Below are 15,676 nucleotides of genomic sequence, written 5' to 3'. Positions count from 1 at the left end.
GTGTGGTTAATCCAGAAGCCCCGGAGGATTTGTTGAAGATATTCCATAAATTATAAGTGTTTGGTGACTATTTGATTAACAGGCGCTTATAGACAATGCCTAGGATCTTTTACGTCACTAATGTGTGTTTTGTACATAAGAGATGCTTGTTTCGGTAGCGGCTTACGTTTCCACACGTTGGGTGTTGCGATTATGATTAATCCTGAATCCAACTGAATTCCTTTCGTGATGAAGTCGCAGTTGACACGAGACAAGTGAGGCATGTATATTATTGTGCTCATAATGTGGAATATTGATTTTATGCCTTCCATATTTTATACATTTATAAATGGGGCCCGGTTATACTTTTCACATAGGGTGACAATTTTACAATGTGTATGTACATTTGGTTTTGTAAGTCACACTATTGTTTTATTCTAGTCCTGAGGAAGTCGTGGGGTGAATTTCTCAGTGACAAAAATACGTGTTGGCTGGCTGTGTGCATTGGAACAATAAAGAAACAACCCGAGGAATATATAGACTTCTGGATTACTTATATTATTTTATATACTTGTAGTTTGGACAAATGTGTGAGGTTGTAGGCTTATTTCATTTGTTTAGCTGTTCTAGGTTTTGGGGATGCAGGGTTGACACCACGGACACATTGAACCTGAGCTAAAACATTTGTGTACTGTACATGAAAGCAGAGTTCCCGAATTCGCCCCCATTTACAAATATTTAAGGTTGTGAGGCATCAAACTTTCAATGCAAATTTATTAGATAATTGTCTTATACGCTTCAGATACCCATGACAAATGTTATACAATTTAATTCAAATTGCTATCCCATATATCCCTGATGCAAGTTTCTGTGCTCAAGAACTCTTGGTTCTGAAACAAAAACTATGCCTGAGTCTTGGGCAACAAGTTGAAGGAACAATGCCCTCACCTTTTATTTTTTTCATCTTTATTTTTGCAGTTTCACAAAACAGTGAACAGAAAAGTCAGTGCACATCATCAAGTGCAAACAGCATGCCTCATCCCCAGCCTCCCTGAAACCAGTAATCTGTACAGAAGAAACAATTGTAAAAGCATCAAGGCTACAAGCCGACCCCACCTATGAATCAGTGGTATCCGTACTAGTTGACCCCATTAACTAAAAACAGTGTACACCTTTATGCACCCTGTTCACTCGGGTCAGTGTCTGTGTTCAGAGCCCCATTTGTATTAAATGCATCTAACATCTACCTCAGTACTGCCACTACCTAAGCTGCCCTCTCATAAGTGCAGCAGAGACATATGTGATGCTCTTCTGCAGTCCCCCATTCCAACACATCACGTACCCGCAGGTGCACACTTGGAACATGCCCCATCTATAATTGAAATAATTCAATTACAGTGAAAGTGGGCAAATGTGATGTACGTGTCCAACATTTACCTTTCAGTCTTTAAAATCAGTCTCTGAAGGGGAGCTGTAACACACCAAATGAATAACTTTACCCTTATAGGCTTTAATCAATGTACTGAAGGGCCATCTTAGAACTCACTGAATTCAGCGAGCGCTCCCACTGCAGACAGTGCATTGCTACTAATCAGATCTAAATGAGTATACCATGAGAAATTGAGACTAAGCTGCAAACACAATTTCGTATTGTCCAACACAGAACGCTCCAGAGCACCCCAAATGTCATTAAAAGAAAAGGCAATGAAGTCCAAAAATCATCACTTGATGTGGGACTGAAAAACAATAAATGGATTTGCATACAAATAAATTAATTTGTTATTGCTGATACAGTTAATATGTAATGTGAAGGCCTTCATGGGGAAGTCAAAGACTTTGGCAAACCAGACAGATGTGAGAAAAGCAGGGGTGCTAAAAGCTGGCAATGGATTCAAAACGTTCCAGTCCTCTCTAAAAGAAGATCCTTCCTGTCAAGTTAAATGTGGGCCAGTGAGGACCTCTGTAGTTGTAGATACATTAAACCAAGTGCACTAGATTGGGAAGTTTACGCTATGAGAGTTCATAGTAGTGAATGCAGCACAAACTCCTAATGCTTCTGATTCTAGCAGGATGTTTTTTTGCAGGGATATTGGTGGTGATTTATTACTTATCCCCACGGTCAGATGAAGATGCTAAGAGTCATAGTGGTGTTTTTGGCATTATTTTTGAGTGCCTTCCTTGCTCTACAATGATGAGAAGCAGGAGCTAGCAGGATTGCTACACAATGGCTTGTGGAGGAAGCTTACGTGAGGTGACTACCTTTTTTATTTTTTTCATTTTATAGTTTAGAAAGAACGCACCTAGTTTGACTTTAATGTGTTGGCCGTGACACCCCCGGTCTTTTTTGAATCAGATAACTACAATGGTTAGTCTCCATACAATGAGGCTATATGGTTGGGGCTTTCATTCATCTGCAAAAAGGAACATTTCTTAAGGGGTTTGGGAAATGATGGTCTTTTGTGTTCTTTTTGCGCAAAACCTCTCCACATTTTTTTCATTTTTTTTTTTTAAAGAAGTATAATCAGGACAAACCAGGAAAGAGACTTATCCATCAAGGAGTAATCTCATTCTTCAATTTGTTCCACCACAATTTTATGGTCTTCAGTCAGCTGAAATTAAGGTTACAAGGATACTTTGAGATGACTGTAGTCATAACATTATTAGGATGCTCACCTTTCAGCCTTAATAGGTGGAAAAAAGATGATGACTCCAACGGATTGGGCGCTGGTAATTTTATAAAAGATTGTTTTATAGGCTTATCCGAGTTAATGCCAACTGCCCACATTTTATTTCTCAAAAACCTATCAATAGACAATTCCAGGTCCAATCACTAGAGGGCAGGATTATGTGAAGCATGAGGAAAGAAAAGATTTATTATAAAATGCAGAGTATGACTGGCAGTGTGGATATGTTTCAGTAGTACACTTACCTCTGTAACTTCCACCACAAATGAATTATTATTACTTAACAAAAGCGTACAATTTGTAGGCAATGAAGAATTTGCCAAACATAGCCATGACACACGGTGGAGTGGAATTTCATTAAACAAATACCCCTCTACTTCTCAGTGGTAGCGAATCAAAATTATTTCTATATACTTTAATTACCAAGTATAATTGGATTCTCGAAGTACACTGGATTTTCCTCAAAACATTGATTTGAGGAAACACAAGACCTAACAATAGATATACTACACCACATGTGAACTCTGAATGAACTTTCTGGCACATCTTCTTAAGACAAAGGGGTAGGGAAGCCTTAACAAGAAAGCACACAAAGCAAAAACAAATAAGGATGTTTACAGAGGCATTTCGCCTGTGCAAGTCACAGTTCTGCAGCGTCACTTTATAAAGTGGTAGTTTTATATATACGGGTTGACATGTACAAGATCGCAAATGTGGCATCAAAATAATGTACACTTTGGTACTGAATCACACAAAACAAAGATCAGCAAGAACCATCACCTGATACATAAAAATAGAACTGGCGGTAGACTAAATATTTGATTTTATATTCATTATCTTTTCCGAACCTTCGCTTATTTGAAAAAAAACTGAAAACCTATCTCTCCAAAGAGCATTACCCACCTACACAGCAGGAACTAATTTGACACTCGTCTTATTGTCAAGCATATGATTCATAAATAATGAGGTCTCGACCGGTGTTCAGCACTCAGGTAGGTCCCACGAAGGTCTGCACAACACAACATTTGCAAATAGACAATGAAGAAAAGAACCTGCACACTATTAACGTTAAAACATCCCATGAAAGTTCAAATGAAATACAATTCTTCCTTTCATACCCATTTTCTTAATCCCAATGTGGGAGACAATTGACAAATGAGCTCTAATGTACATCACAAATTAGTCATCACTCAGAAGAAGTTGCCAGGCACCAAGCGGGACCTATATCCAACCGTACTGAATCGAATATTTTCATGAAACATACCAGACTAACAACTTGAGCACTATGAATAGACCAAGAGCCTAGCTAGATAGTTCACGCAGCAATATGGTTGCTACTTACTTTGAGGGTAAGGCTGGTGAGCCCCCGCTGGAGGGTACATGCCATATCCGGAAAGTGGTGATGATGGGGGCTGTCCTAGTGAAGGATTAGTGTTCCCTGGCATTACAAAGCCTGGAGGTGGAGGATTGTCTCTCTGGAGAACACGAAAAAAACACATTACTTTTGTACACACCATCACAAAACAAATTACAAAAATTAAAGATACAGGGAATATTACATGCATATGTAAGCCGCCACCTTAGCCTGTGGCATCTAGAAAACATACATACTTATTACACTCTTTGGTATAGTAACATGTGACTGGCATGATAAAGTCAAATGCTCATTCAGGTTGAATATAAAGTATTGCTAATCAAACACCACAGAAACATCTATGTTCTTTTAATATGCTGTGAATTTTTCCTGATTAACAAGCCATGCAATCTGTTTTTTTCTGAAAAATGCAACTAGTGATCTAACATTAGCAATTCTACATATGAAGTCACTATCCAGAGACACAGCCATATTAAGATAGTCATTCACTATTACTAATGAGCAGTAACTACTCATAAAAGGAGAGAAATTAGAAGAATATTATGAGGTATTATGATAGAAAAACTAAGGTCAGAAGACAAGGTCTATAAATCAAACAAGCATCAATCCCACCAGAGAGAAAATGTTAACTCATTTATTTAGAAATAAATTAACACTTGCAGCCGTCATAGAACTAAAAGTCTTTATGGTGCTATACATGAACAAGCAAAGGAAAAGAAAAAGAATCTGAGTTAAAAAAGATTGGGGAAGAGTATTTCAGAGAAGGTGAAAAGAAATATCACACTGATAACTTCAACAGACTGGAGTGTTTTTTCAGGAGCCAAGTGTAATTGTCCAAGACTTCTGATTACCTGGATTAGCTCTCAGTAGGTAAGTAGGATCTGCTTCTTATGGTTACCCCCACATTTTGCTTCATGTGGTACTGTTTTTGACTAGTCTGACTGGGATCTTACTAATCAGGAACTCAGTCTATCTGCTTTCTCCCTAAAATGTTATGTCATGTACTTGGGTACACTCCAGATTGGATACTGGGGTACCCTTGTCAGTCCCTAGTATATGGTACCTATGTACCCAGGGCATAGGTACCCCAGAGGCCTCCCATGGGCTGAAGCATGTAGTTTGCCCTCATGAGAGGGCATGCAAAATGGAACTACAGGTCTGCCATTGCAACCTGTGTAAGTTGGTGCATGCACCACTTACTTAACATATAGTTTACTATATCTAAGGGTCACACCACTTAAAACCTATAAGCCATACCTATAGCAGGCCTTAACAATCCTGATGGCAGGGTGCTTGGTTCTAAGTGAGAGGGTGCCACTGCATGTGCTGGACACCCCTGCAGCCTATGGAGTCCATTCTCCCGGGTTGTTAGTGCAGTAGCCATTTACGACATATAGAGTGACATTATATGCGAACGTGTGATGACCAACTCTAAAATGGCTGAAAGTAACCCTATTGTGTTTGGTATCAAATATTGTGGAATCACAGCCTCGAATGGCTGAGACTTTTGAAAAGATTACACCCATCACTTCGGAGTTTTCCTCCAAACAGCATGTTTTAAGTAGGGTGTGTCCTGTAGGGTTTCAGACCTGGCAATAATTAAAAACAGACAACTATTCCCTGGAGCTCTAGATGTACACCCACGCCTCTAACTTTACTAGGAAAAGCATTGATCCATTTCTCAACTATTGACTGAAATACCCTTAAGGTATGTAAGACAGCCTCTGGAGACACCCACGAGTGATTAATTTGATTACAGCAATGCAATCCCCGTTTACATTTTATCTTGCATTGTCCAGGAGTATTTGCTTTTTAAAAAAAGGCTGCGTTCCTGTATTGTTTTTCACTAAACATATGACTCTTTCAGTACGGACTTTGAACTGAATAGCCTCTTTGTGTCTGAGTGAATTCAGGTGGTAGGTGGCAGTCGCGGCTCGCAGAGGGGTGGGGGGGGAGGTGTTCACACGGTTTGGGTGGCAGCTTGAAGGGAGTTAAATATAATATATATAAAAAAAAGGAAAACTTGCCTCAGCTGGTCTGCGCCTCCACTGCTGCTCCCCTTGGTGCCTTCACGAACGGTCCTGGAGTGGAGTGGCAGCCTCTCCCAGCCAATCCTGGCGCTGCCAGCAGCGCCAGGCATGGCAAAGGGCACGGCTAATCTTCGCCTGCAGCATGCCCATTAGGAGGCCGAGGGGCTCCTAATGGGCATGCGCAAACAAAGAAAAAACACAAGAGCGCATGAGTGGGCACTGTGCGAAAATTCACTTTCAGTCCTTACTCATGCGCACTTGTGTTGCTGCCTGGTGACAATCATGTCAGTCAACATGACGCCAGACCGCCCACCCGCTTCAGTCTCTGAAGGGGGTGGGCGGTCCGACGTCATGCTGACTGACATCATTGTCAGTTCTCCCTGGGCATCTTTGAACTTAAGTAAACTGAGAGTTTACTTAAGTTCAGACGCCGAGGGAGCTGCGGGCAGGGGGGGGGGGCTACGCCCCCACGCCCCAATGGACGCACCGCGCCTGCATCGGAGTAATCTCTCCACTGTCCTGACCCTCCCCTGGGAGGGTCCCCTGTATCTGTCCAACACTCTCTAGTGGGTACATAAGGGCTTACCTGGCTGTAGGAACCTAGATTCGATATGGACAAGATTCTGAACCAGAAACCACTGAACTTTGGCCGTCTGGCACTCTGGACTTCGTTTGGGCCCGACTTAGTCTCCCACTCAGTCTGAAGCATTGTCTGTGACCGTGCACCATACAGACTCTGTGCAGACCTGTGGAGCATCAAGGACAACTTAAGACATCTACCTTGGAGTGAAGGAGTTACTCCCTTGTAACCGCAGGCACCACATCACGATTGACCGGTCTGCTGCTCCTGAGCTCCTATGGACTCTGAAGGTTCCAGCAACACAGGGGGTGAGTTTCTACGTCCCTCTAGGTCCAAGCTGCCCTCTCACCGAGTTTGAGGTCAGAATCCCGCATGAGGGCAGCAATACCCGTACCCCTGTGAAACGCGTTCATTTTCAAGTGCATATGCTTGTTGCCGTTTCCCGAGCAAGTGCATTGGGCTCAGAGTAGCCCCAACCTCTGGCACCATTTCCTACCAAGATCTTCAGCCGCCTCGCACAGAGTGCTCCTTGGTCTGCGGTTTGGTGAAATCGCTCTAGGTCCTCTCGCGACTCCTGTGCCTCCAGCCTGTGAGCCCACTTGAGGGCCAACTTTGCTTTTCTTGAGCTCTCCTGGTTGCTCCAGGCCTTCCCTGACACCCCTAGCTTTGGTGAGTCTCCTGGACCTTGCTGGTTCGACCCGTAACCTTCCTTGACCTTCCACGTGGGTTGCAGTTGCCAAGGCTTATTGGTGCTCCTGCCGGACACCGACCCCTTAGCACTCAACATCCTTCGTCGAACAGCTCGTACCCGGCTCCTGGTCGTCCTCGAAGTCTCCTGGTCCCTGTAGCTGCAGAGTCAAGAACCCCCTCAACGGCAATGACGCACCTGCCATCAGTGGGCATTCGTCTACAGAGCACCTGGTCACTCCTGAGTGACCCAGACTCTGTCCCCTCTGCTTTCAGGTACTCTTCAACAAGAATCCACCTTTGGATTCCAACAGACCCTTTTCTTTTTTCCAGCAGTGGCTCTTCTTCGAAGTCCTCCATTGGGTTTGAATGCAGTTTACGACGCCACTTCAAACCTATGCACCCGGCTTCCCTGTATAAGTAACTCTGGGACTACGCTTGACTCGAGTCGTGGTGGTTTTACCACTATTTCAGTATATGGTTTGGTCTCCCCCTGAAGCTCACTGTGTATTAGTGCTGTTTACTATTGTTTCTGTGCCATAGTACTGTGTGCTTTGTGAGTATCTTGATGTGGAAGATACTGTATCGTACTAGAGAGTGTCATTAATAAATACATCTTTTAATAACTACTGTTTGGGTCTCCTTTTATTTAACCAGTACAATAGGGTTGCTTTATGGTAAAACAAGCTGATTAACATTCCTTCAAGACTAAGCCTGAAGGCTGCTCTCCATAGTTACCACTTGGATAGCTTTCTAAGGTTATCTTTGACTTCTTAAATCACCATACGGGATGTTTGGATTGGTGCAAGCTGCCCACTTTAACTAGTGGACAGCATATACCAGGCCAACTTTTCACACTCTCTGAGATCTGAAACATCAGTATAGAAAGCGGGGTGCTCTTTTTGTAAAGTGCTCAAAAAGCAGTTTGAGACCTAACTTTGAAAAATAATTATTGTACCTTTTCCTTCCTCAGCCATTTACAGCTGAAGTGTGCTCGCTCCAGTGGACTGTACAGAAAGCTAATCCTGAAAGAACATTAACACAATTCTTGAATAAGTGTAGTGCTTGTCTGCATGAAGCAACATATTTCAAAGAAAGAGGAAAAGGGCTCTGCCAAAAGAGGAAGAATGGATATTATACCTGTGACTCAGAGGGAGAGGCTGCAGGTGGAGTGCTGGGAAGGGCAGTGGGAGATTTGTTACTCCAGGCAGTGACAGTAGGGGCAATTCTAACCTGAATCAAACAAAGAAAAAGTAAGGCCACGTATGCGTTTTCTAACAGTACCACACACAAGGTTAGAGAAGCCCATCGATATTTTCAGAGTTGTCTTTGGCACTCGCACAAATCTTTCGTGAATCTATCTCAACAACAAAGCAGTCAGATCTGCATAGTCGTATCAATCTTATCAGGTTCGATACAAACCAAAACTGCTGCTAAACTCATTTTAATATGCTAGTTCATACTATATCTCGAACCAAATGCAGATTCTTGAGCTATGCACTAAAATAAATCTTCTAAAGACATCAATTTCTAATTGCTGATTTCGACTTTGGTTTCCTATTTCGACCCATAATTTTACCAAGGTTGCAAAGTACAAACCTCTAACAATGTTTACAGCTCTTAACTGCAAGTCAGCAGGGGTTCTGTAATAGAAGGTACTTGCAATGAGAAACAGCAATTTTCTGCAATTGGAAACTCGAATAAGATTGCCAAAAGCTTTCCCGTGGGAGATGTTCATTATACATAGTGCAAAATACTATGAGTATTGTCCAGGAGTTTCATTGACAAAGACTAGGTTTTGTACTTCAAAAAACATACCACAGTGCCCTTCGTAAGTGAATACTACAGCAATATCAATTGATGGGAAGCACTGTTTTACTTCCAAATGTCTGATCTGCAACCAAGCCAGATATTGCGGAGATTTAGAAACAGTCCATCACACTGATTTTGCATTGCTGCCTATAATGTTGAACATTTAGCCTGAGGAGCATGATTAGTGCATTATACTATTTCAGCATTCTAACAAGCATTTAAAAGAGGGATGTTAGAATATATTGTAAACAGACTCTTCTGCCAACAATATTAATTAACAGAAGTGAAAAGTCTCACTTTAATGCCTGTCAAGAGTGAAAAAGGAAAAAAGGTTCTCGCGATTTAAAAAACAGACTTTGATCAATGCAGGCAAGGCAAAAGAAAGGGACAACTAAATGCATTTTGGGTGAGATTAAAACCCAAATTAAAAGCCTTTCTAGAGTGGTAATCCATGCTGGGATATGGTCCAATATTCAAGCTGAGAAAAAGTAAGGGAGAGAGAAACAGGCAAGACAAATATATAAGTGACTGGAGGAAGAGAGGTGTACTGTGTTCCTTTCGATAAGGGTATTCTCCAGGCAGTGCCTCGTAGGCTGTTTTAATGTCATCAGTGCACCTACAATGAAGTAAATAGTTACAATTACAACGTTCGTTAAGAGTGGACAGACTAATGGTGTTTTCAAAAAATATAAATGTTCTGAAGATTTACTTTGCTTGTTGCTCGAATGAGGAGATAGCACTGGAAGAAAGCCTCATTTACCACAAATCTGACATAGCAGAGCAAAAGGTATAGTTCCCCATTCAACCAAGAGTGCATCCCTAATAGCTGCAATACTAATAAGCAGTGAGCGAAGTCCAGTAATTCAGTATCCAGGTGAACTCTAGCTTGTGCAAGGAAAACAAGCATAACTTATGAATGGCTTTATTTATTGCGACCCTCATAAGGACAGAGCCTGTCATCTAAATCAGCCAACATGGATTGGACTGTATCAACATCATGGAGTACCAATGTAGACAAAGTCTAGATGTTTGTATAATATTCGGAACATGTATAGCGTACAACATCAGAATGGTCAAACCTTCAAGGAAAGAAAATGAAGTAGCAAGAAGGGAGTGAGGGAACAGCAGTAGCAACAGTATAAATAACTAGGGCAAGTTCCATTCACTATTCAAATTGGTTCTCTATTTCTTTAAGAATAGGAGAAAGAAAGTTCCACTGCTTGGAATACCCAGAAGAACATGCTACCTTTGAACATCTTGTGCATAAGGAAGAAGGCAAAGGAGTATTCTGTTTGCAGAACACAAGAGAAGGAATATGCTACTTACCCGTATGCATCTGTTCTTGGCATGTAGAGCTGCAGAGTTGTACACCTAAGCATTAGACCGCCACCCGGTGTTGGGCTCGGATGATTGCAGGTTGTTGATGTCTTGGAAAAAGTCTTTGTAGTCATGAGATAGGTGACTCCTCCCTTGGACAACAGTGCGCATGGTCATCGACTCCATCCTTAGATTGTTTTTCGCCATGATGTGAAATGATGGAGTTAGTAGAGATACAGTAAGAAAGTGATGTCCATGCATGTGCATCTAAGTAAGATGAGGAAAACTGGAACGCAGACAAGTCCCGGGAAGGCGGGAGGGCGTGTACAACTCTGCAGCTCTACATGCCAAGAATAGATGCATACTGGTAAGTAGCATATTCCGTTCGAGGCATATGAGCTGCAGATTGTACACCTTAGCATTGATTGTGCAGCTGTGTCTCCCCTTAGCGGTGGTCACCTGTATCCGTTGCAGTTTTTTTAAATAGAGTTTTAAGGACAGCTTGGCCTACTGCAGCTTGCTGCTTGGCTTGTACATCAACACAATAGTGTTTAGTGAAAGTGTGTGGTGTAGACCATGTAGCTGGCCTACATATGTCCTCTATTGGTATGTTTCCTAAGAAAGCCATAGAGGCTCCTAGTTTGCGAGTGGAATGCGCCCTAGGGGGAACTGTTAATGTACGTTTTGCTTTAGCATAACATATTTGTATACACTTTACAATCCACCTTGCAATCCCACCTTTAGAGATGGGGTTGCCTTTATGAGGAGGAGAGAAAGCTACAAACAGTTGTTTTGTTTTAGGTGAAAAGAAGTGATAACCTTTGGCAGAAATTTTGGATTGGACCTAAGAACCACTTTGTTAGGATGTATTTGAAAAAATGGTTCTTGTATTGTGAAAGCTTGTATTTCACTTACCCTCCTAAGAGAGGTAATGGCAACAAGGAAAGCAGTTTTCCATGTTAGAAATTGCAGTTCACATTTATGTAAAGGCTCGAACGGGGGTCCCATGAGCCTTGTGAGTACAACATTTAAGTTCCACACAGGAGCAGGTGGTAACCTTGGTGGGATTATTCTCTTTAATCCCTCCATGAATGCTTTGATTGCTGGTACTCTAAAGAGACAGATGTTGTCTGTTTTGTAGGTATTCTGCAATTGCTGCAAGATGCAGGTGTATGGAAGAATATGACAAATTAGACCTTTGTAGATGTAACAGTTACCAAATGATATTCTGGATGGATACATACAGGGGATCAATGGGATTATTTTTGCAATAGATTGAAAAAATTCCATCCAGCGGCATAACACGCTCTAGTAGTGGGTTTCCTAGCCTCTTTAATGATGTTCATACAGTCTGGTGGTAGGTTTAGATAACCCAACTAAGACTTCAGGAGCCAGATCGCCAAATTCAGCTGGTTCGGATCTGGGTGTCTGATTTCTCCATGGTTCTGTGTGAGCAGGGATGGTGTGAGGCGTAGCTTTTGATGCGGAGCTAGAGAAAGTTCTAGTAGTGTGGTGAACCACGGTTGGCGTGCCCATGTGGGAGCTACCTGTATCAGTGTGAGAGACTGTTGTCTGAGCTTGCGCACTACTAATGGAATAAGTGGGAGAGGCGGAAAAGTGTACGCAAATCTGCCTGACCAGTTCATCCATATCGCATTGCCTTTGGACCGTGGGTGTGGGAACCTGGTGGCGAAGGCTGGGCATTTTGTGCTTTCTTGGGTGGCAAACAGATCTATGTGTGGATGCCCCCGTCTTTTGAAGAATGGCTGAAGAACTTGTGGATGCAGTTCCCATTCGTGAACCTGTTGTACCTGCCGACTTAACAGATCTGCTATCTGATTGTGAACCCCTGGAAGGTGTTCCGCTAGCAGATGTATGTTTTGAAGAACGGCCCATCTCCAAATGTTCTGTGCAAGTTGGGACAGTTGCAGAGAGTGTGTCCCCTCCTGTTTTTGTATGTAGTACATAGCTGTCATATTGTCCGCCCGGATTAGAACAGCTTTGTTTGTACTCTAAGTTGAAAAGTCTTGAGTGCTAGGAATATTGCTAGCAGCTCTAGGTGGTTGATATGGAACCGTTTCTGTTGAATGGTCCATTGGCCTTGAGTTGTGTAATATAACAGATGGGCTCCCCACCCTGTGAGGGATGCGTCTGTTGTAAGCACTACTTGTGGAACAGGCACTAGGATTGGCCGCCCTTTTGTCAGGTTTTTGGTGTTCCACCATTGCAGAGAGTGATATGTGCGGCTGTCTACCAACACCAGGTCGTTTAGTTGACCTTGAGCTTGGTTCCACTGTTGTGCTAGGCACTCTTGCAGAGGACGCATCTGCAGTCTTGCGTATGGTACTATGAAGATGCAAGATGCCATCATGCCTATTAGTCTCATGAACACCCTGGCTTGCAGAGACTGCTGGTGTTGAAACATGACGACTAAAGCCTGAATGCTCTGTACCCTGGCTGGACTGGGATACGCTAGAACTGTAGACGTATTTAGTGTAGCTCCTAGATACTGATGTATGTGCAAAGGCTCTAGGTGCGACTAATTAGTTTATTGTGAACCCTAAGTCGTGCAATGTTTGAATTGTTTGTTGTGTGTGCTGAACACACTGATTGAACGATTTTGCCTTTATGAGCCAGTCGTCTAGATAAGGAAAGACATGTATCTGTTGTCTTCTGAGATGTGCTGCTACTACTGCTAGGCACTTTGCGATTACTCTTGGTGCAGTTGTTACCCCGAATGGAAGGACTTTGAACTGACAATGTTGTCCTTCTAGTACAAACCTTAGATACTTTCGGTGAGCAGGATGTATGGGGATATGGAAGTAGGCATCCTTTAGATCTAGTGTTGTAAGGAACTCGCCCTGTTGTAGCAGTGGAAACTCTTGTTGTAGAGTGATCATATGGAAGTGATCTGATTGTATGTAATGGTTGAGGGGCCTGAGGTCCAAAATTGGCCTCAGTGTTCCGTCCTACTTGGGAATTAGAAAATACAGTGAGTAAACCCCCATTCCATGTTGTTCTAAAGGAGCTATCTGAATAGCATCCTTCTGTAGAAGTGTTAGCACTTCTTGTCGAAGCAGAGTTAGATGGTCTGTAGACATTGGACGCTGTCTTGGAGGTATGTTTGGAGGGGTTGCTGTAAGTTCTAGGCAGTAGCCATGTTGGATAATCTGTCTTACCCACCTGTCTGTTGTAATGGAGATCCAGACAGGTAGGAACTGTGTTAATTTGCCCCCTACAGGAGTGGTATGCTGCGGGGGGAGCAGAGGGAAGTCATTGTTTGGTGGTGGAAGAGGATCGGTTGTTGTTGTTACAGCGACCTCTTCCTTTGTTATTGTTTCCTCTATATCCTCCTCTAAAGTATCCCTTGGTGGAAGATGTTTGTGATTTAAAATAGGTTGTAGTGTCTGCTCCAGTCTGTTTGGAGCCTCCTCTGTAGGAGGAGCGACGAAAGGAGCCTCTGTTTGTTGTATACTGTAAAGCTCCCATAGACTTGGCAGTGTTGGTGTCTTTCTTCATTTTTTCTAGTGTGGTATCTACTTCAGGACCAAATAATTGGTTTTGATTGAAAGACTGGTTTAAAATGGTAGTTTGCACTTCTTGTTTAAACCCAAAAATGCGTAGTCACGCATGTCTCCTAAGTATGACACTAGTATTTACAGCTCTAGATGCTGTGTCAGCGGCATCTAGTGCACATTTTATTGAGGCATTAGATATTAACTTGCCTTCTTGTATAAGGTCAGTTGCTTGATCCTTATACTGATCTGGTAGATGTTGAAGTTGTTTTTCTAATTGATCATAGTGAACTCCATCATAGCGAGAAAGTAGGGCTTGTGTATTTGCTATACTCCACATGTTTGCAGATTGTGCCGCTACCCTTTTCCCTGATGCATCAATGACCTTTGAGGGCGCTTCTCCCGAGGTCTGAGAATTTGCCCTCTTCCTAGCATTGGACACCACTAATGAATCTAGTGGTAAGTGTCCTTTAATATAGACTGGGTCTGTGGGTGCTGGTCTATATTTCTTTTCAATTCTAGGGTTTAATATTCTTGTGCGTACTGGATCCTTAAATACTTCTGGAGCATGCTTAACTACTCCCTTAATCATTGGAAGAATTTGAGCAGTCCTCTGAGAGTGCTCAAAGGTATCTCAGAGAAAAATCTCCTCAATATCATCAGAATGCATAGGTACTCCGTGGTAGATAGGAGCTCTGTTTAGCAGATGACTAAAACTAATTGGGTCTTCTGGAGGGGAAGGCTTTGATGGGTATGAGTGTGGTTCTGGAATGTCATGCATACCCTGTGAGTCATATATAGGTACCTCTTTAGGGTTTGAAAAATCCCACAATCCCTCATCTGTGTGATATGAGCTAGGCTCTTCCTCATTGTCCCCTCCCTCTAAGTTGTATTCATCATCATTTTGCTGTGAGGAATGTGATGATACTGGAGAATGTGTAGGAGATATCTGAGGTGATGTGTGAGGAGGTACAGGAGAAGGAGGAAGAAGAGGTGTAGGAGAGGAAGCGTGCATAGGAGATGTTGCACAGTCCTTCTTTGCAGGCACCACAGGTGTGGGAGGTGTATCTGCTGGTCTCTTCTTTTGAGGTGTAGTAACCACAAGTCCTGTCCTTGGGTCTATATAGATCTCCTTTTGTTGAGGATCTGGCGTAAAAAGTTCCCCCTGTTCTACAACCTTCCTGGGCTTAGATTTTTTCGGCTCCGGCGGAGGTTGTGGCCTTTCTTTAGCGTTGGGAGGTGTTGTAACGTCCCGTGGCATCGTTTTTGGTGCCGAAGGAGTTGTTTTCGGCTTCATAGGCATGTTCCAGGATTTGGTTACCTCGGTATCAGGCTTTTTTGTTTTCGGCGCCGATGTAGAAGTTGACTGCTTCGGAGCCGGTGCTTTTTTCTGTTTCGGTACCGATACGATTTTTTGCTTCGGTACGAAGGGTCTTTTGGCTTCGGCGCCGAGGTGTCTTTGTGCTTCGGTGACGACGGGGGAATTTTACTCTGTGTCGAGGCACTATAAGGCTTTGTTGTTTTCTTCGGAGCCGAGCTCAATGGCGAGGCTGTCGAAGTGGATTTTCGGTCTCGACTGGGCCCCTTGGGCGGAGTGCTGACCTTAGCCTTCGGTTTGGGCAAAGTGTGGTGCAGGGGCAGTAGTGCTCATGCACTGACCCAATGGAATGGAGTCGTCTGCCTCTGATACGATCTGG

The 15,676-nt window shown here is 42.9% G+C and overlaps 1 protein-coding gene across 1 annotated transcript in view; it reads right to left on the bottom strand.

Moving 5' to 3' along the window:
• The window catches only part of LOC147665198 (protein transport protein Sec31A-like), a 77,548-nt gene extending 62,266 nt beyond the window's left edge, over positions 1–15,282 (bottom strand). Inside the window, exons 1-3 of the mRNA XM_086949682.1 lie at positions 14,785–15,282; positions 8,476–8,568; positions 4,006–4,138 (exon numbers count right to left, since the gene is read on the bottom strand). Of these exons, the coding sequence (XP_086805808.1) occupies positions 4,006–4,138; positions 8,476–8,568; positions 14,785–15,282 (724 nt within the window). The remainder of the gene's footprint in view (positions 1–4,005; positions 4,139–8,475; positions 8,569–14,784) is intronic.
• Positions 15,283–15,676: the final 394 nt, after the last annotated feature.

The sequence above is a fragment of the Lissotriton vulgaris genome, unplaced genomic scaffold (genome assembly GCF_964263255.1).
Source record: "Lissotriton vulgaris unplaced genomic scaffold, aLisVul1.2 SCAFFOLD_1663, whole genome shotgun sequence".
NCBI classification, from domain to species: domain Eukaryota; kingdom Metazoa; phylum Chordata; class Amphibia; order Caudata; family Salamandridae; genus Lissotriton; species Lissotriton vulgaris.
The sequence above is the reverse complement of the archived record's forward strand: the minus strand, read 5'-3'. Positions and strand labels throughout refer to the sequence as shown.